The sequence below is a fragment of the Pleuronectes platessa genome, chromosome 16 (genome assembly GCF_947347685.1).
Source record: "Pleuronectes platessa chromosome 16, fPlePla1.1, whole genome shotgun sequence".
Lineage (NCBI taxonomy): Eukaryota > Metazoa > Chordata > Actinopteri > Pleuronectiformes > Pleuronectidae > Pleuronectes > Pleuronectes platessa.
In genome coordinates this window covers 19,993,537-20,014,525 of record NC_070641.1, presented here as the reverse complement: position 1 = coordinate 20,014,525, position 20,989 = coordinate 19,993,537, and the positions used below count along the sequence as shown (strand labels likewise).

Below are 20,989 nucleotides of genomic sequence, written 5' to 3'. Positions count from 1 at the left end.
CCCCCCTTCTCCTCTCTCCCCCCGCTGAAATGTTTTAAAAAATATGATGACCACCCCCCCCCCACAAGTAGTCCCACACGTAACGGTAGTGGTTTCATTGATACTTATCCTCGTTACAGTTTTCTCACAGGAATGCCATGTGGGCATTTGGGGAACAATGTCTGATCGTTTCTTTTTTTTTTTTTAAAGCTCAGCCTCTTTTGTGTTGTTCTGTGAGTGAGACTGCCTGGACAGCCCTCTCAGGTTAATCAGGTTTCTCTTAGGAAACTGTGTGTGTGATTGTTTTATTTCCTTCGAGCATGTCATGACTTTATTAAAGCCAAGAAAAGTGTGTGTGTGTGTGTGTGTGTACTCTATGGTTGCTTTAGGACATTTCCCAGTCTTTTTCAAGACCAGTAGACCTCATGGGGAATCAAGGCTGAGGTTAAACAAGGTACACATATCTGGGGTCCTGGTTAAGATTTGGGATTAGATGTGCATTGTGGTTAGGTATGAACTGGCCGTGGAAGCGCACCCAGGCTCTGAAGCTAGTGGCGCTCCTCTTTCTGTCAGGAATGCAATAATTCTACCTGGTCACAAAAGATAAAATGTAATGTCAAACTTCCTAAAACGCAACCGAATCAAACTTGACCGACCACTAGTGGTGGAGACAACTCCCTTATGTGATGTAATAAGACGCAATAGGGAACAAAAAGCATTTGAAGTTGTAATGCAGAAATTCATCCCTTGTTGCTCTGAATTTTTCCACTTGTGTCTTATAAAAAATACAAAATCCTAAATTAACTTCTGGATATGAATTATGTAAAAAAAAATGTAACCTACAAGTTGCTCTTTGAGGGGTATTGTTTTGTTTCAGCTGCTCACAATGAATGGGAGTCGATGCAAAGTCTTAAAGGTTCAGTGTGTAGAATTTAGTGACATCTAGTGGTGAATTTGCATATTGCAGCTGAACACCCCTCAACTCAGCCTCACCTTCCAAACATGAAAGAGAACTGGTGGTAGACTTCAGTTGTCATAAAAGGTAGAAGAAAAGAACAATTCATACAATTTAGATGAAACACACTAGAGAAAACAAAATTTTATATTAAATGTCTGTCACTGGATCCCTTTCACCTAATAAGGATAGTTACACAGGTTTATATCAGATTAGTGCTCGACATTTAGTTCTGGTGACAAAGGCTAGGATAAGGTTCCTACTTTACATACTTCAAACGATAAATAAAAATGCAAACATCCATTGCTCATTTTGCACAACCGTCTCTCTATAGTGTTTATAATATTTTCATACCGTTTCCTATTCAAATGTTTAACACACCACTACAAATTCCTTGTATGTGTAAACCGACTGAGCAATAAACCCTGATTCTGATACCGAAGCCGCAAGGGAAACATTATGCAAATGACTGTCCTGGCTGAGATAGAAGTACAAGTACACGATGTGTGTGTTACAGGTGTGTCAGTACAAGCCGCAGAACATTGCAGGACAGCATTCCATCGCTGTGACGTCTCCACTGTCTCTGGGAAACCGCCTCATTAGTTTAAAACGAAGGGAGGGGCCAAAGTCATCACACGCTTTGGACACACATGCAAAACACGCCATCTAATCAGCTGCTATAAATAGGCATGAAAGATTCCCTTGAAAAGTGTTCAGCGAGCTATGAATAGAAGTCTACGTGTGCAGATGTCACAAATGGAGACTGCGTCACTCAAAACTAGAAGCCGGGACCCAAAGTGTCAGAGTTCTGCGTCTCTGCCAGCACCTGAATTGAAGTATGAGTGGACGGCCAATGGGGTGTCTCTAAACTTTTTTCTGTCTTTCTATTATTAATATGCCGTACCTCCAGAGCCAGCCCTGACAGTTCCATTCCTCTTTGAACCTTCTCTCTGTCTCTATATAGCCTCACTGGAGCTTCGCCCTCCCTGCTATGTTGGGAGCACAGGATAAGCCAAAGGAAGCCTAAGCCAAGCTGATGTAAGTGTGTTTGTTGTTGTCTGCGTGAGACAGTGAGAAAGAGAACAAGAAGAAGAAGTCAGCCAACCAGCACAGTCTAAAACAAACCTGCTCAGCCACACGTGCTTTACTGCTTGAAACAGAACAGACAGGACATCTGCAAATCGGGATGCCAAAAATAGTTTATATGACATGTTTGCATTTCATTAAGCAGATTAAGATGTCACAAATTTCCAGGAAATAGGTGGTAAAGTCCTAATTCTTTGACCTTTACCAAAAACGATTTTCTAGTGTTTGTACAAATAGTAACGCACACCTGGAGGATCTGGTTGGCTATGTAGACAGATTGGAATAAATGACTCATCACGCTAGACTTCAAAACAGCCACATTAAAGAAAGTACAACTCCCGGAACACACTGGCACAGTCAATATTCAGCTCAGATATGATTTTCCTAAAAATGAGATTACGTACTAAACATTGTTTGTCCAGAAGATTGTGTCTCTGTGCTATTATATATTAACAAAAGACTATCTACAATACAGCAGGAAATCAAACACAAGTGGAATTGCTCCAACAAATGTGATACATACTTTGTTTCTTTGCAGTGTCGTCAAAGATAAAACTGAAGTTCAAGGTTGTTTCTGGTCTCAGTCAAAGAAATTATTTTGGAAACAACATTCAACAAACATGCTTTAACATTCAAAAAGTGTCACCTTGGTATTTAAACGACTTACTAACTCTCCTTATCCAGTGGCTATGCTTTCTAATCATATCTCCCCGGGTGTTATCAAGACCATATGAGCTTGTGCAAACGTTGACTGTGCTATCAGACCATATGTAAAACAGCTCAATGGGAAGTGAATGCATCTCAGGTGAGGCATGACACGTCTGGATCAGGTCTTCCTGCAGGTCCAGTCTCAGCCAGCAGATGTCAGGAGCGATTCACTTTTCACAAGGCAAATGTTTGGCTCGTACTGTGGGGGGGATTTGGGAGGTCCTCCAAGAGGAGCCCCTGCAGCCGTGTGTGTCCTTCAATATGTGATCAGCATCGAGGACCCTTGATTTAAAAAGTCATTAGAGCTAATTAACATTAAACACCATAGTCTCGCTGCTTTCATATAATTACCCCGATTCACGATGCTCACAACCTATTAGAGCGTCGTAGGGCCCTTGGCTTCTCATCAACCCTCAGGTGGCACTGACCAGGGATCTGTATTCTGAGTCACACATGAGTCAAATTAAGAAAGAGCCACAAGCACAGGTTTGACTGACAGGCCAAACACAAAATGAACCTCATTTGTTTTGGACACGTAGTTTAAAATCCACATTCATGTAAACCCTCTTACATTATTGTAGTTATATTTCAGATATGAGGTATTTCTGACCTACAGCCAGTCTGAGAAAAGTTCTCTCCTCTAATTCAATATGAAGGACTCTCCACAAATACTTTAAAAATATTTTAAACTGTATACAGCTGTCATGTTGTCCATCTTTATATATAAAGATGGACAACATGACAGCTCCCCAAAAGTGAACCCAAGTGTTTCGATTGCCCCCTGGTGGCTGGCTGCAGTGTAGGCCAAACACTCCACCTCCTGTATGTTAGTCAATGGGACAAAGACCAAATTAAAAAGACTAAGTACATGATAAATTAAATCCTCTCAGAGAAGTGTTGTGTCTTTTATTACACAAACGTATGTCCAAGCGCCCAAATGTTGTTTAACAATAAATGCAATGCAGCAATGTCCACCGGCCTCTTATCTCTATCTCTTCAGACTTTAATTAAAATTATCCATGCAGCGCACCACCGAATGCATTAGCACATAAATACAACACTGGTGAAGCTCATAAAGTTCCATCTCTGTCAGGGATTGTTTGCCATATCTCATCTACATTATATAACTGAGCAGTGTTTTGTCACTCACCAGCAGTTCAGGCCCTGACTGCAGTAAACAGCAGCCGCAAAGGCAGCAAGACACGGGATTCATTTGACCCCCATTCAGTCATGTTCCAGCACACATAAGGAAAAGTTATAGATGTGCAGAGACGTCCGATGAAGCCGCATGAATAACTGGTGCATCTGTTTCGAAACCGGCAAAGTTGCGTAACGTGGAAGCAGGAAAAGAGCCGTAGGATTCAGGCTGCGGCCCAAAGTGTCACATGTGGTTCCAGACGGAGCCGAAATCAGCAGAAACCAGAAGATGACAGAAAGCATGAAACAGGATGAAGTCTAATACCTGCCACTCCTGCCGGCTTATTAGCTAAATCTCTTCATACATGCAAATGGTTTTGTGTTGGCTGGGGGCAGGTGTGCATTCTACCTGGGGCATGAAGGTGAGCGTGAGGTAAAAGTGCTTAACGGCTTAAACAGTTGACATTCACAAAGTTTTTATCTCAGATACCTGATGAGATTTTAAACTTGTGGGACTTTTAACTTTTAATTGCTGACAGCCCTGTCGATTTTTTGTCCTCTTACATAAGCAAGAATAGAAAATCAGACAAAGTTCCATCTTGAAATCTATAATTCAGTAACACTCAGGGGATCAGTCTGCGTCTTGGCTCACACCACTCTGTAGTTCTCAGCCTTTCATTGTTGTTAACACACTCTCTGGCGGAAACCACATAAACCACAAAACTGACTGATGTTATTTGAAACAACAGCAACAGACGAAACATTAATAATACACAGTGTTAGTCCTACTTTGCTGCAAAGAATAACATTAACTCAAACCCTTTTCCCGCATAACCTGGTGCCAGATGTGATTTATTTTTTTCTTTTAAATCAGCTGAAAACACAACAATGTTTAATTTACACATAGTTTTTCCTTCACTCTGGTTTCAATATCACTGCTGAGACTTTCATCCTAGTGAAACCAAGTGAGGCCAACTAACACCATAAGTACAGAGAGTAATTAAAGTCTCTTACAATTTTGAAAGGGTTACATATTTACATATTTAAAATGATCACATGATATTTTAACGTCCATTATACAAGGCATGATTTAAAATAGGATGTCTGCTCTTCTATGATGCGTTGATGTCACTAAAAGAATCACAAACATAAACAAAAGATTGCACTCGCGTAAAAGTGGACCGATACGTCTGCTATGTGAGAGAGGAAATCCCCCAAATGGTCACTGACTTTATATAACTTTCCTAAACCCAGTATTGTTATGAATAAGGAAATAGCTCAGCGGCCATCTTGTCCTGCTCCCCGCCTTCTGTTCAATACGTGCATGAATGTGGAGAATATGATTTAAATCTGAATTCTGTGTTAAACCGGTGAGAGAAGGGGAGAGACAAACACAGATAAAAGAGGGATTTCTTTTTTTAAATATTGTGTGTCAAAGACAACATGACATAAGGAGAATGAAGGAGGGGAAGAGAATACGTGAACACAGACCATAATAGTAAGAAAAAAAAAGATGGTGAGAATAAACTGTCGAGAAACTGGGCCTCAGACCAAACAGAGAAGGAGGCAGTGTTGTCACTGACTTTGAAGGGAAGTTGAGAGACTCTGTGCCCACCTGCTTTTCTGCTTTTGCCCAATTGCTTCTGCCGACACACACACACACAAACACACAAACACACACACCTGCTCCTCTAATTCATATCCTCTGCACCAGTGCTTCTGTCAGGAGGAAATGTTAGTGTCACTGAGGCAGAAAACACAAGCGTGCATATGAGATGTGCCCGTGACTTGTGGGTTACACACGATGCATCACAGCTGAAGGCGACAGAGTTTTGTTTACATCGAAGCTGAGATCAGAGAAACAGATTCCTGAATATTTTCGGGAAAGTGCATAACTGAGTATGTGTACAACTGGCACAGAGACACACAACATTGGCACCAATTCAAACACATAAGTGAAGTAAAGCTGGCAAAGGGATGCACATCTGTACAGGTTGTGTTGATTTCTCAATCCTTGCTCGTGTTTAAATCACACAGGAAGTCTTCCCACGCAAAAGACAGGAAAAAAAAAGTAAAAAAACAAGTTTGTGCTTTGGCCCCTTGAGCTGAAAGGAAGTTGTACTTCCTCTCCTCCTCTTCCTCTTCTATTGTCCCATCGCCGCACATCCAGCCCTCCTCTCCTCTTCCTGCAATCCCTCGTCTCATGGCTGAGTCAAGCGAGCAGCTGACCGGGGATTTCCTGGACAGGTCATGCAATAGAAACCACAGTCCCTCCATGGTGTTCTGCTTTGCCTTGTTCTGCTTCATGTTTCTCTTCTTATCTAAGGCTGCATCCCCTCTCTTTCTCTCCGGCCTCTCACTCATTCACATTCAGGCCTCACAAGCTGATATTTTTTCCTGAGGCGTGGTTGATAACGGGGTAATTACTTTAACCCAACCGGTCGTGTCTGGGTATTAAGAGGAGTTTAATGCATCCTATACAGACTCGAAGCTGGTTTCACACTGAAGTCCTCACGTCTCCCAGAACCTTCTCAAAAGTGACTGAGCTTGAGAACAGATGCTCCGAACTTTCCATGACAGGCCTGTAGATAAATATCCTGGAAATGTTCGAGTGAGCGGATGTGAATATACAGCAGGAGAATGTCAGGGAAGTTCCCAGCAAGCGAGCAGGCATGTTGATGATGTTTCTAACATGCGATAGATATGAAACTGGAAGTATAAGAATATCTCAGCGGAAAATAGAGGTGACATACAAAGTTGTCACCTTTGAAAGACTCAGGATATGTGGTCGACAGGGGCCGACACCAAAATAGTCCAAAAAGTCTGCGGTGGAATTTACACGTAATGTCCTGCCTCTTGATTGCTCCCCTAAAAGTTGCATGAAAAGACAGTTTCATGTTGTCGTGAATTTATATGACCCAGATAATCTGCGTTCTCAGATGTTTTGAAAGGGAAACTCCCAAAAAATCAGAAAAAAGTATCTGTGTGAACATTAAGATCGATGCTCGGGCTTATATTAGTTTCACCGATGCTTTTAACCCTTTGTTTGAACTTTGCAATCGAAACCTAAACTTAACCTTCACAAGTGTCAGACACGTTTAGTATTGCATGGCTGCACCACTAGACTAGAACACATTACATTACAAGCCTACACACAACACTGAGTCCATCTCATACACTTAGCCATGAGATTGTCCATTGCACTGCAGGATGAGATCAAGGCGAAGAATACAGACACATCAGTCGGGATTTTTTTTAGAACAGCTACAGTAAATGGCATCACTTCTCGAGTCGTATTTGGACCGGGCCAAGGGCTGATTGCTTTTCTCAGCTTGTGGCCTCAGTGACTCAGCTCGGGGACGATTCAGACCTTAGAAACCAGAAGTGAAGTGTGCATGTTGTATTTTGCAAGGGAAAAAAGAGAATGATTGACAGTGTAAAGTACTGATGAGCCTGTTTGTGCAAGATTCCTCAGCATTACTTTCTTTTAGAGCTAATTCATGACATCTGGTATTAAGACAAACATAACACAAGATCCGGCCCTATTGTTCCTTTATTATGTTTATATGTCCACAAGTTACTGTTGGATAGATTTAATTCACACTATAATAAACTGTCTTTGAGTTCATTTCTACTACAGATCAACCCATTTCACAATTTCTTCTCACACCAGCGGCTTCATTAAGCATCATTTTACTGGGACAATAATTCAGCTCATTGTCTCCTACAACTCCCGACTGAGTTTTTGATTTCAAGTATGTAAATGAAGTGAGAAAAATTGAAGCCTCTATTCCACCCACACAGTGTCGAGGTGATTCGGAGCAAACAAACCACTTTTTAACTGTCCTCTGTTTCCAGCCTTATCCCAGGATCCACTTCTCGCCACATTGACTTCAAGTCAGCAAACGTCCTAAGTGGGACAGATGATGTGAGAAACACTTAAAAATATGATTAAACTAGAATTAGCGTCCTGCGGTTGTTAGCCTCCACCTGCAGTTTCAGTCCCTCCAGGTGTTCCGGACATATTGCATTCACAGTGAATGGGAAATGCTCTGTATTTATATCAACCTTATCTAGTATTAATGACCACTCAAAGCTCTTTACAGCCGTTCACACACACATTCATACAGTGCCTCTGTGTGTAGCACTTTCTGTATGAGCATGCGAAATGGGGAAGACGGGAATCGAACCGCCCTGATAAGAGGACGACCGCTGCCTCTGAGCCACAGCCGCACACTAAAATGAGGTCAATGTGACATCGAATTAGTGAACATTTGACCACAAGTGACGTTGGGTCAAAGTTTTGAGAGCGTCAGACTCGAGATAACAAGCTCAAACATGGTTTATGAGGTCGATGTGAACTGGATGTTTGAAATTCAACCACCAAATTCTAATCAGCTCATCTGTGAGTCAAAGTGAATGTTTGCACCAAATTTGAAAGGATTTCCCGTAGGTGCTCTTTAGATATCGAGCTCACAAGGCAAAAATGGGTTGACACTTTAATTTATCAACACTACATCTGGCGTTCTATTGGTGTTGTAATTTTTACAGACATACAAAAGAACACAAGAGCTGGGGAGAAATGCAAGAACAGATGTTTCATGCATGAACACCCAGCAGTGTGAGTGTGAGGAAAAGAACTAGAGCTGGAACGCAGGGAATCTGCCAAAGCATCAAACATAACGGAGTGCAAGCGCACAGTTTGAGCACAAGCGGAGCAAATCTAAGGGGCTATTTCAGTGCGAGTGCTGGGTGTGTGAGTGAAAGCTAAAATCTGAACATGAAATCAATAAGTCCTGAGGAGTAAAAAAAAAAACAAAAGGTGAAAGACAAGAACACATGAGCTCACTTTTCCACTTGGAAGGTTTGAGGAAAGCAGATGAAAAGATAAAGCTGTTTCGCAGGATGACAAACGAGTAACGACAAACCAAGCAGACAACTGATTGAAGGACACACACAAACACACACACACACACACACAAAGCCACATTGAGTGTATGAGACAAATATATATACACAGGAAGTGCCTCCCACTCACTCGCCCCCTTCATGCTCTCTCTCTCTCTCTCTCTCTCTCTCTCTCTCTCTCTCTCTCTCTCTCTCTCTCTCTCTCTCTCTCTCTCTCTCTCTCTCTCTCTCTAAACGTTACTCATGGCAGTGTGTTGCTGAGCAGCAGCCAGTCGTCTCTCTCTCCTCACCGAGCTCACTCTCTATCTCCTCCTCGGCTCCGTCTCACTTTACGCGCTCTCAAGCTCGGCGGACGGACGAGAGCTTTCTCCCTCTCTCCCTCTCTCCCTCTCTTCCATTTCATCGTACCCTCTATCTATCATTTTTTATTTCCCCCCCCTGACCCCCTTCCCCCGTGTCAGGGGCAATTGTGGGGGTCCCCAAAGTGTGTGATTGAGAGTGTGTGTGTGTGTGTGTGTTTTGGAGGGTTTCGGCATGGAGGCAGTGGCACTGTACACGTTCCGTGCCACTGAGGGCGATGAACTCAGTTTCAACAAAGGCGACATGCTCAAGGTAAGAGAAATATCCATCTATCTATCTATCTATCTATCTATCTATCTATCTATCTATCTATCTATCTATCTATCTATCTATCTATCCATCCATCTATCTATCCATCTATCTATCTATCTATCTATCTATCTATCTATCCATCTACCTATCTACACTCATTACTCATACTTGGACCAATCCCCCGGCTCTCTCTGCCTCCGATGTGATAATTGCAGCAATTATAACTTTAGCGCCTACAGCTCTTGACATCCTGTATCCAGGTGATGCTGTGGCTGACTAAAAGAAAGAGCGGAGCGTAACAAGAGCCGCATGTAGACGGCTTCAACTTCTTCGGACTGTTACGAGGATTGTGAACATTTTCCCTTTTGAGATAAGGTGTCTTTTGGGGGGGGGGCGGGGGTTTATACCTTTAAAAAACTGCTTGTTCTGCATCTGATTGTAAACTTAGACGAGTGAGAGATGGAGAAGACTGACGGATGACGTATGTGCTGTGAACGTGGAGCTGGAGCCAGCAGCTATAGTTGGGCACATAAGACTGGAACCAGTGTGAAACAGATCTAACAACATCTGTCCTCCAACATCTGTAACGCTCACTAATTAACAGCGATGTCTATGTGCTACTTCTCAGGGGTTAACACTCCATATATATATAGATCTTGACCGGCAGCAGTAACTTCCTGGACTTTTCTGCGGGTTGCCAGGAAACTGGCCCGATCTATAGAGAGATATGTCTAACCTCTTGTAAAGTGGCAAGTTGTCATCTCGTGGGCTTCAGGATTTCTGTTCCGCCTGTTTCCAGCCTTTTGTGCCAAGTTAAGGAAACTGTCTCCAGGCAGTAGTGTCACATTAACTGAACAGACCCAAGAGTTCCATAAAGAAACACAAATCTATTTCCTCTTTACAGTGCGTGGTCTATTTTTGCTCTGACATCCAGCTGTTGTGTTTTTCTGACGGTTAGCAGGGCCAGAGACATTTTCCGCACAGCTGGAGGTTATTGTCGTAGAAAATCGTCCCTCGAAGACATCAGCAGTTAAAGCTCGGAATTAAAGAGCGTGAGCGTCTCTCTGGACTTACAACACGCGCTGGCACCAGCTGGTCCACCGTCAAGGCAGAAGAACAGCGAAAGCAATTTGTCCTCCTCGTTCTCTCGCTCTTATCCTGATATTGCTGTGGCCACTTCTACGTGCTGCTGGTTTGTCACTGATCTCCGCCAAGGCTCTGGAATTGTGGGGAAATTGTAGGAATCGCTTGATTGAGGCAGAAAGATGGAAAAACCCATCACTTCAAATAGCACAGAAATAACCCATGACATGAATTTAGTGTGGTCTAATGGGAGAGCGATGCCTGAGGGTGGAATTTACCTGTAATCGTATGCAGGAGGCGAAGTCATTATTCACCCCAGACAGACTCGGTTCCAATATGAGAGACAAAATGAGATGGCATTTAGTTTTGTTGCCGCGTCAGTGTTTTCTCAGTAAATAAATGTGATTCTCTATTTCCATGGAGTATTTATGTGCCGATTAAACCCAGTTAAGTCTTTTTTCAAATCTGCTCTTGTGACTGGAGAAGCTTTTTTCCCCCAAATAACCTACTTGTAAATCCTGTTGTACTTATTTTTTGGGGGCTCTGATCAGTGCATGGTGAAATAATATTATACCAAAGTCACACAGACGCATTTATTGTGACAAAAACTGGGACAAACACTTAAAAATGCTGCTCACTTTATCTGCTTTCTTTCCTCCCACTGGGATAAAGTGCTGTCTTGTCCCAGTCAAACAGCTCCGGTTCACACTTGGGTCAAACTGTACTTAAACAGCTCTGCCCATTTTGTTCATTACTGGCTGCAGCACAAATGAACTGAACCTTGTAGTATCAACACAAAATCATGCAAATTGTTCAACACCAAAAAAATACCACTTACCATCTTATTTTAGTTTAAAAATCACACTTTCTACATAAAAAGCTTTATTTTGGTCCCAAATGAAAGAAAATAGATTTTTCTGGGGGACATTATTTTGTTCATTTTCTGTCGTGCCAGCGAACCATGTGATCAATCAGGCTGAGTGTGAGAGTGGGCTCATAAAATAAATGATAAAAATAGCTTCATAGTTAAATTCAACTGACACTCCGTTTTAAAGCCAGGCAGCGATGCCAAGATTGACACAAGGGAAGGGGACACAAAAGTGGAGCATTTCTTTTGTTCTCCAAAACTAAAAACACATCAATGTGACAATATGGAATTTTAATTGGATTTGGATGGTGTGACTCCTCTGTTGGCGAAATCGAATCCCAGGCAATAGCAAATTAGAAGGATATGAAAAATATTCGTTAATTTCCCGGTCCGACAAAATCGCAGGTCGGCGTTATTGTTCATGCCAAAGACTGCATATGAAAAAGGACATAGACTCCAGGTTGGGAAAGTGAAGCCATTGCTGACATGCCTGACACCTGTACTCCTTCAAATGACCAGCAGAGGGTGACCCCACTGGTTACAAGAAGACACGACCCTACTTCACTTTCCAAAAGTCCCAATGGCTGGTTTCAAGTCTTCGATACAGCAAGATCTTTATTTTAAAGCTCGCATTGCATTAGGACCTGGATACCCTGTGATTGACAGCTAGTGCCAACCAATAGGTTCTAGTCACAGGTGTAGGTGGGCGTGATGCATCCCTGAGCTCTCAGTCAGGCTCCACCCCCCGCTCCTCCAAATATGGTTACTTCTGGTTTCAAAACACCAAGATGGTTCTGGACAAAATGTCAAAACTCAAGGCTTCAAAAGGGCAGCTCACCAACCAATGGGTGACATCATAGTTAAAAAGCCACTTGATTCATGCTGAATATTTTATGCTGAATCTTCCTTCATGTATTTTGAATTTTAAATGTGACTTTTTTATTTTTATTTTGTAATTGTTAAATCCGTTTTAAGGCCCCGGAGGAGCTGAGTCAGTCTTAGCTGAATCATCGGGGGCGGTGGTGGATAAACATCCTAAATATACGTTTTTAAAGACATGATTTTCACAGATGGGTCCAAAGGACGCATTTAATATTAGATCAGCATTTAGAATGAACTGCATCTATAGAAGTAAATACAGGAATTGTTAAAAGCACATTTTGTAGTTGTGCTGTTTATTGTTTATTGACAGCAGAGCTACAGCAAGAACAAATAATTACTGAAATACAGGAAACGATCTATAAACCTGAACAGGCAGAGTGAGAGTGGACACACACAGACGGGTGGGAAGTAGCAAAAGCTGCAATTTTCTGACAGAAAGTAGATGTAGGTATAAAGAACAGAGAGCTTCAGAAGATATAAAAGGAAGAAATTATTTATAGATCTGGCTAAACTTGGACTCGCAGTGCTCTGTACCACGACAGACGGTGTGTGATAGGAACATAAGCAGGGATCTGGAGATTCTCCCGTGATGCAGGGCGTTACCCAAAGATTCTGGGGACTCGGTTAACTGCTGCTTATTGTTGAACTCATAAAGGGCGGAGCAGTCAGGACGAGGTAAAGCTGAAAGAGAGGAATGAGTGGAGAGCTGCAGATTGTAAAGTGCCCCCTGGCAAAGTGGAATTCAGAAGCAGAATCCAAAAAAAGGAAATGGAGAGGGAGTGTGGTGAGAGGTGGGCAAAGTCCGTAGGTCACAGGGTCACAGTGATGAATTAACCGAGGCTGTGGTTGAATGGGCTTGACAAGAGAATGATGTGCAAATAATGGCCAATCACTCAGCTCTGGGATCGATGGTGAGAACAGTAAATCACCCGGTAGCCCGCGTGCGACGTGGTACAGCAGGCGTAAACCATGAAACTAGCTGGTGCATGAAATAAAGTTCCAGAAGGCAGAGGGGAGTCAGGGAAACTTTTTGACGGACAGCGGCAACAAACCAGGAGCTGAACCCTTCACAGTTGTATGTGGAGAAACATCTAAGTTCCAACAAACAAAGGATTGTGTCGCATTTGTCCAAATACCAAGCAAAACCAAGGAAAACATATATAAACTCTGAGGAAAATGACATGAACAGAGGTTAACAGGAGTCAGGGGTGTGTAAATGAAAGTAAGAGGGGCCTCAGGACCCGATCCAGACCGACAAAAGAATTGGTTCTTGGTTTGGATCATCTGAAGTTTGACATTTGGGGAACTTGGGACAGCTTTAGGCAACAGAAGAAGAAGGAGTTGTTTACGGTATGACATACTCACTCAAACGTTGACTGTTTTAATTTCACCGATAAACACAGAGTGAGCAATGTGATAAATAAATAAAACACAAAATAAAAGATGACGAAGATGAGGTGACTCGAGCTCTGCAGGGTGGATGAGACAGAGGGTTTGTGAGACGTGTCACTGCGAGCAGCCGAGCAGAGACAACAAAACAACAGTTTAAAATATCAAAATGACAACGAATGTCACAGCTGGATTAGAATCACACAAAAAAAACCCAGACATGATTAGAGAACTGGGGGAAAAAAACAACACACCCAGTGACAAGAGGGATGGATGAGAAAGTAGGAAACAGGTGAATATGAAACTGGGACATATCAGGTTCCAGTGTCTCATCGTCTTTATGTTTCAAAAGCTTGTCTAAAAAAATGAATATGAATAAGAAGTCGATCTCAGTTTAATCCAAAGTGATGCTGAGGTATAGAGAACCACCAGCAGAGAGGGGAGGAGCAGATGTCTCTCACTTCACCAGTCGAACCCATTCTGCTTTGTTATGTGAAGCCAAATGTTGTGTGTGTACTTATACTGAACCAATGTAAAAAAGTGTTACATGTGGGATTTGTGTGACTTGATAGCTTGATGTGTTTGTGTGTGTGTGTTTATCCCCCAGATCACCAACATGGAGGATGATCCTAACTGGTACACAGCTGAGCACCACAACAGAAAAGGCTTCGTGCCGAAGAACTACATCAACCTGCGGCCGCACGCGTAAGTACACACACACACAAACACACACAAACACACACTTTGATAGGATGTTGATGTAATGCATTCCCCAGTCGCTGACCTCGACTTCAACCATCACAACTACAAGCTAAACCCATAACTTTACTGGTATCCATCACTTTGACTCTGAACGGAAACTTAACTCTCATCTGAACCCTCAGTCTTACTCCTAAATGGCCGCACTTTCCCAAACTGTCCTTTCTCTGTGAAGCCGATAGCTCAATCTTGTCCCGAGGCTTCACTCACGCACACACACACACACACAGACACACACACATTAGTTTGCAAAGCAGATGAATACATCACACACGTCCAGCACTGGTCCGTCTAAGCAGCTCATCAGTGAGTGTGTACGGCTTCAGGCGTTTTCTGCTCTGCTTTGGACATCTGCACTCCGGCATAAGGCAGCCTACCCAAAGGGACACACTCGCTGCTTTACGTAATCACACACAATGCAGCCGCGTATGCAAGTGTGTGTGTGTGTGTGTGTGTGTGTTTACAGTGAAGCTGCTGGTACACCCTGAGTCTCCATCAGATGGTCATGCACCAGCTGGGCTCTACGTCTTCTCGCTGTGACAAACACTAAACTGACAGCACAGCCATCGCAGCGGCTCGAGCTCCTTAATGAACACTGGTGTGCGGTCCAGTTGGAGTGTGTGCACACCACAGGGAGATGTGTCGTCTGCCGGGAGTTGTGTTTGTGCGAGTGTTTCCCCCTCCTCCACATTTCTGCACAGAACCATGTAATGAAACCCAGAGAACACTGACCCTGTGACCTCCAGCCAGATCGTCCTTTAACTCGTCCACCACTCTGGAGATGGTCTCTGCTCATGTGAGTCATCAAACTGCCGTGGTCGGGCGCGCAGGATCATGAGAGCTGAGCATCATTTATGCAAGTCCCGGCAAACTGCTCGACTAAGCAAGACTAATAAGCAAAAATAATAAAATGAAAAAAGCGACACTATTACTTACGCTTCACCACTGACAAATGAAATCCAGCATTCTGGGATTTGTGTTGAGTGCACATTTAGCCGCGCGTTTAAAAATAACTTCACAGACGTTCTAATTTCCACCACACTCAACCGCTCCTTCGTTTGTCAGCATTGATCTGTGTGGTGCCGAACAACACAAACAGCCGGAGTGTTTTTTTTTTTTTAAAGGTTTTCAAACAAACGCCAGAAACTAATTATCGGGTGCGAGACACAAACAACAAAGCCGAGGCATCGCTGACGTCTTTTCTTTCATTCTGACTTCTCTTCTTTGTTTCCTGTCTCTCCTCCAGCTGGTTCGCCGGCCGGATATCTCGCGGTGTGGCCGAGAGTCGACTCAGACAAATGGGGTGTGGAGCCTTTCTGGTCAGAGAGAGTGAAAGTGCCCCCGGAGAGTTCTCCATGTCCGTGAGGTAGGAGAACATTCAACAAATCTTTGATCCATGTATTTCTGCATCTTTGTACGTGTATATGCGCATCCGTCCACACACAGAAGTGCTATCAAAAAGTTCCGGTTCTGATTCTGCAAATCTGATTTACATTTGGCCACCGAGTCAACATGTGCAGGACACACTGCTCCCAGTGCTCCTGCCTTGATTTGAACGCTCCCTGGAAGTCCCATCCTGTAAGTGTGTCAAGCACCATCTGCGCCGGGCACTGGATCTCCTCCACTGTGTCAAAACGGCAACTGCTTTTCATTTATTGGGGGGGGGGAGGGGAGGAAGTTGCGGGGAGCCAAATTTGACAAGTAGGCCAATTGGAGAGCTGTGTTGGTGAAGCCAGAGCCCAAGCTGTGAGAGGGCGTGTTGTCACGGCAGAGAGGCCAATTGAAATCACGCCACAGCAGTTAAGGTTGTTTTGCACCGGATGGCGTCCCGTGGACACTTTAGTGAAGAGGGACAGTCTGACCCTGCAGGACAAATTCACAGTGCAAAGAAAACCACGAGCATGGCCCTGGTCACACGGGTCTCAGAGACTGGGGCTGGTCCACTGTCAGGCTGCTGTTTGGTCTCTGGGTGATAGTCCTCCATGGTTGTGATGATCCTCAACATAAGTGTCACACAGAATTTGAAGTTTACTCTCAGTTTGCACCTTCACAGCAGGAGCCTTATCGGGCCTCGCTCCGTTCAAGCCCGACAGGAACAGTCAAAGAACTTTTTTTAATCGCACCTTGTACGTTCTGAGCAGTCACAGGAAGGGGGTTTGGAGGACACGGTGTCGGGAAGAGGGTGAAAGGGAGGATCTGCAACCCCACGCTGGCCTGATGTGAGCTAATCCTGTCTGGCACACTGTGGCATCTGGAGCCGCTGAACCGGCCGATCCGTTGTCTTGTCGGGGGGGATGAAGGTCAGGGATGCAGCTGAGGCCTTGGCACTGTGCTCCTGGGGGGCTGTGTGGATATTAGAAGTGTGGAGCCAGTGTGGGTTGTGTGGGAAATTTGGTTTTATTAAGAGGAAGGTCTGGAACCGAGGGTTGGCTCCTCATTTGCAGTTGAGGGCTGTGAGATGGCTCGAGTCGTGGAACCAGATTTGTTGGGTTGTTCTGAGGTAATTTGAACGTCTGGGCTTGACACTCTTTCCCAGTGGATTTGTCTCATGCCTTCGGAAAACAGGACAGGAAAGGAGAAGCAGAACTAGGTTGTCTGCAGTAAGGGAATTAAAGGGGGAAATTACAGATGAGTGAGGGAAGAAGAGACGAGAGGAGCTGTGTGTAGAACACGTCTGCCAAGAGGGGACAGAGAGGATTTTGCTGCTACTTGTTTTTTTGGCACTTTGTTTGCGTGTCTCTCCGGCTGTTGTTGCTGGATGGTGCAGTAGATTGGAAATTGGGTCAGGTGCTTGTGTGTGTGTGTGTGTGTTAATGTGCGTGTATGTGTGCATGTGTGTGTGGTCCTTGTGTAGTGACAGCTCTCCTGTTGGAGGAGATGTCCTGGCAGGAGTAGCTGTGAAGATTCAGCTGAGCCCGTTCAGATCCACTTTCACAGCCATGAATGGAGCCATGAGAGGGAGTTGGTTTGTAATTGTAAAAAACTAAATTAGAAATCATGCAAAACATCTTGAAAAATTGAATCTCTGACTGCAATTTTCTTGTAAAATTGGCATTTATAATGTGAATTTCATTATTTATATTTAAACTAAGGCTCAGTTTCATTTTCATCTGTTATCACTTTGATAAGTTGATTGGTATATAAAGTTTTGATAGTTGCTCTAAAGTCAAGGTATCAGGTTTTACATTGTTTTGGCAGCCAAAGAAGTGGAAGACTTTGATCAAACCTAAAGGAAAAAATAAAGTAAACTTAAATCTCTAATTCCTATAACTTCACAAAACTTGTAAAGCTTGTAACTTGTGAGAAAATTAAAAAATAACACAAATGCTCAAACAAGCATGCCGGGCAAGTGTATATGAAACTGGTATATAGAAAGCTGTGATGTCATAGTTTCCCAAAACGCTCCTTTTCACACGTTAAAAGTTCCTTTTTAAAATCTGCACTTTGGACGCCGCTTGTCAAAAACCTCTGTGTTGGTGGTTTGAAGTGAGGATGAGAGGCTCGAGACGCGGAGGGGAAAAGTTAGTTTAGCAGAGGATCTGCATTAGTGCTGACAGGGCATCAGAGACAGAGCGGGGGGGGGGGGCTTGTTTAAAATGCAGACGACAGAAGACAGCAGAATACTTTTTGAGAGGTGTGTATGAAGGAATATGTGGCGGGGGGACGAGCATCAGACTGTGCCTAGTGAAACTGTCCCAATGGGTTATTTATTAGCAGTGTATTTTTGGAAAGTGGAGCGAAGTGACGCCAACCTTTACAGAGAGAGAGAGACAAGGAATACATTTAGCTGAGCTCGGCTTTACCGGCTCTTTTTGACTCAGCAGCAGATGCACCGAAAGGACGGATTTAGTCTTTTCTGAGTTTCTCACAATAGTATAAAATATCGATCTATTCCTAGAAAGAAATATTTTAAGACCTAAGAAATGTCAACGTGGTTCTAAACAAAGGGGCAGGATGTTGTGTAGCGGCTTTCATCTTTTGGAAGTGTAGTCGAAGGAATGTAACTCTCACTTTTTCTCAAATGGAAAATCTCACTTCCTGGTTCTCTTGCTCAATCTCAGTCCCTCACCTGCACATTAAAGCTGCAGCTGGATGTCAGAGCTGTGTTCAGGCTCCGGGAGTCATCACAGGATATGTGAAGGTCTCCAGAGACTATTTAATGTTGTGCGATCTTTTTAGTGTCGTTTTGTTTACTGCTACTTTCTCCTCGACACGGTGCTAAGAACCAAACGTGTGGTCCTGTCTCTTTGTCTGTGAGAGCGTGACATCACTTCCTATCTGAGCGCTGGATATCCTCTTGTGTGACACAGACCAAGGTTGTTCGACCACAGCTACGTCCTGCTCCACACCAAGTTCCTCGAAACGAAACAAAACAGCCCATCAACACCCAGGTGGTTTTAGTTTCCACTGGCCTTTGTCTCTTTATATCAGGTGAACATCCTGCAGAACAAAAGATGTTTTTCTTTCAGTCTGACGCTTCGACCGAGCCAAATATCTGTCAGCAACCTTTTTGTGTGTCTGTGTCTCATGGTCTTGTTTTTGAGGGAGTTCAATCCAGGTGCTTTACCCTGAGACTAAAGCAGACATTCTTTCAAATCCAAACTCGGCCGGTCGGTCAGCCTCCTCCTCGTCATCAGACATCATTCGTCTCTTACCAGGGTCATTACTCTAAAGGGGAACCATTAAAGGGAACTGACCCTTTGGCTTATGCTTATTTTATAGCTTCATAATCTTCTCCGCAAGTTCGCTGTCCCATGAATGTCGTCACTCGGGGGCAATTTCACACCGAGTGACTCCTGATATCCCCTCTGACAGCAGCAGTTCATTTACTTTGACAAGTTAATGCTCGTGGACGCATTATAATGCATCGTCAGTGAGTTATGCAGGGCCAATTTGGAATAAATATTTAGCTCTATATTAGCTCTTTTTCTAGGTTAAATTCTCCTATGTGATACAACGATGTCTGAAACACTTGCAGAGAGTTAACTTGGATTTGTTCAACGAGATCTTAAGCACACACATGATATAAAATCAGAGCCAGGCTAAATGTTTCCCCCGTTTCCAGTCTTTCTGCTAAGCTATGCTAACCAGCTTCCACATACACTCAAACACATCAATCGTATAAATCTCAATTCCACCGTTGAAGACCTCATCGTCTAAATGTGGAGGACCCATCGAAACAAATGGAGAATTGCTCTTTTTTTAGCTCACTCCACAGTTAAATTGCACAATTCACAGTTCAGTGACCAAAGCTCGGCTGAGAGAGACTTGAGAAAGACGGAGTAGAGGGCAACGTTTCAGAGAAAGAGAAAGCCAGAGCGACAGCAGATAGAGGAGAAAGGAAAAGGGTAGAGCTGCAGTCAGTCGTCTGGGAGAGGAAAGAAGGTTTTGTCCCTGTTGTTACTGTTGTGCAATAGTAGGAGTAGAATTGACGTTGGCTAATTATTAATAATCATGAAATATGATTATTAAAATAATTATTTCTTAAAAATAATCAAAAATGATAAAGCTATTAATTAAGAAATGTAACACATTTAATTAGAAATGATACGGTTATCCATTAATAATAGTTAAAATAATTAATGAAAGCAATAAAATTATCAATTAAGAATAATACAAATCTGTAATCATTGCTTATTGTTGCGGGGCACCACCCTGGTTACAGGGACCAACGATACAATCTATAAATATCAGTCTCATAATGATAAATGTCAAATCAATAATCTCAATATTTAATATTAATAATTATTTAATTAACAGTGAAGGCTACTAAGTTCGAGCACAGGCAATCATAATCCAGCTGCAATCACATACATATGCACAAATAATCACAGACTACAGATACTTTAATTACAAAAGCATTTATTAAAAAGGGGAAATAAAGTTAATGTTATTCAATGATTCATCATTTTAACAAACTCCGATATTTCAAAGATAAACACAGCAGCAGCACTTATCACAATTCAGAAAATACATGTAAAACCGGCGGTCTACCTATGTATGTCTGTCTCGGTGTGTGTGTGTGTGTCTGTGTCAAAGTGTCTCTCTGTGTGTGTGTGTCTATGTGTATGCATGTGAAATACAGTTAGTGTTATTTAATGATTCATCATTTTAACAAACTCCCATATTTCAAAGATAACAACAGCAGCCGCTTATCACAACTTAGAAAAACACATGTATTCATCTATGTGTATCTGTGTGTGTGTATCTGTCTGTGTCTATCAATGTGTCTCTGTGTCTGTGTGGGTGTGTCTGTGTGTGTGTGTGGGTGTGTGAGAGAGCGAGAGAGAGAGAGAGAAAAAGAAAGGGGGCGTGGCGATGACGCAGTCACTTGGTGACGTCACATCTGAGATGGCGGCCGATCATGATTCGTGGAATCAAGGCCTAAAAACTCTCAAAATGGCGGATTGACTACAAAACAAGATGGCGGAGCCGTTATGAATTTAGAGCCAGAATGGGAGGAGAGGGAGAGAGGAGGCGTGGCAATAACAGATTCAAAATGGTGGGTTAACTTGCGTTATTCAAAATGGAGTCTATGTTAATGACACCATGTGGCCGGAGCTCACACTGGTGGTCGTCACATGAATTACACCAAGGGATTTTCAGACAAAGAGAATTCTTTG

General features: G+C 43.1%; 1 protein-coding gene across 1 annotated transcript in view; it reads left to right on the top strand.

Moving 5' to 3' along the window:
• The first annotated feature begins 9,005 nt into the window (after positions 1–9,005).
• grapa (GRB2 related adaptor protein a) overlaps positions 9,006–20,989 on the top strand; it is a 28,515-nt gene continuing 16,531 nt past the window's right edge. The window contains exons 1-3 of the mRNA XM_053442859.1: positions 9,006–9,385; positions 14,215–14,312; positions 15,613–15,732. Of these exons, the coding sequence (XP_053298834.1) occupies positions 9,308–9,385; positions 14,215–14,312; positions 15,613–15,732 (296 nt within the window). The 5' untranslated portion in view covers positions 9,006–9,307. The remainder of the gene's footprint in view (positions 9,386–14,214; positions 14,313–15,612; positions 15,733–20,989) is intronic.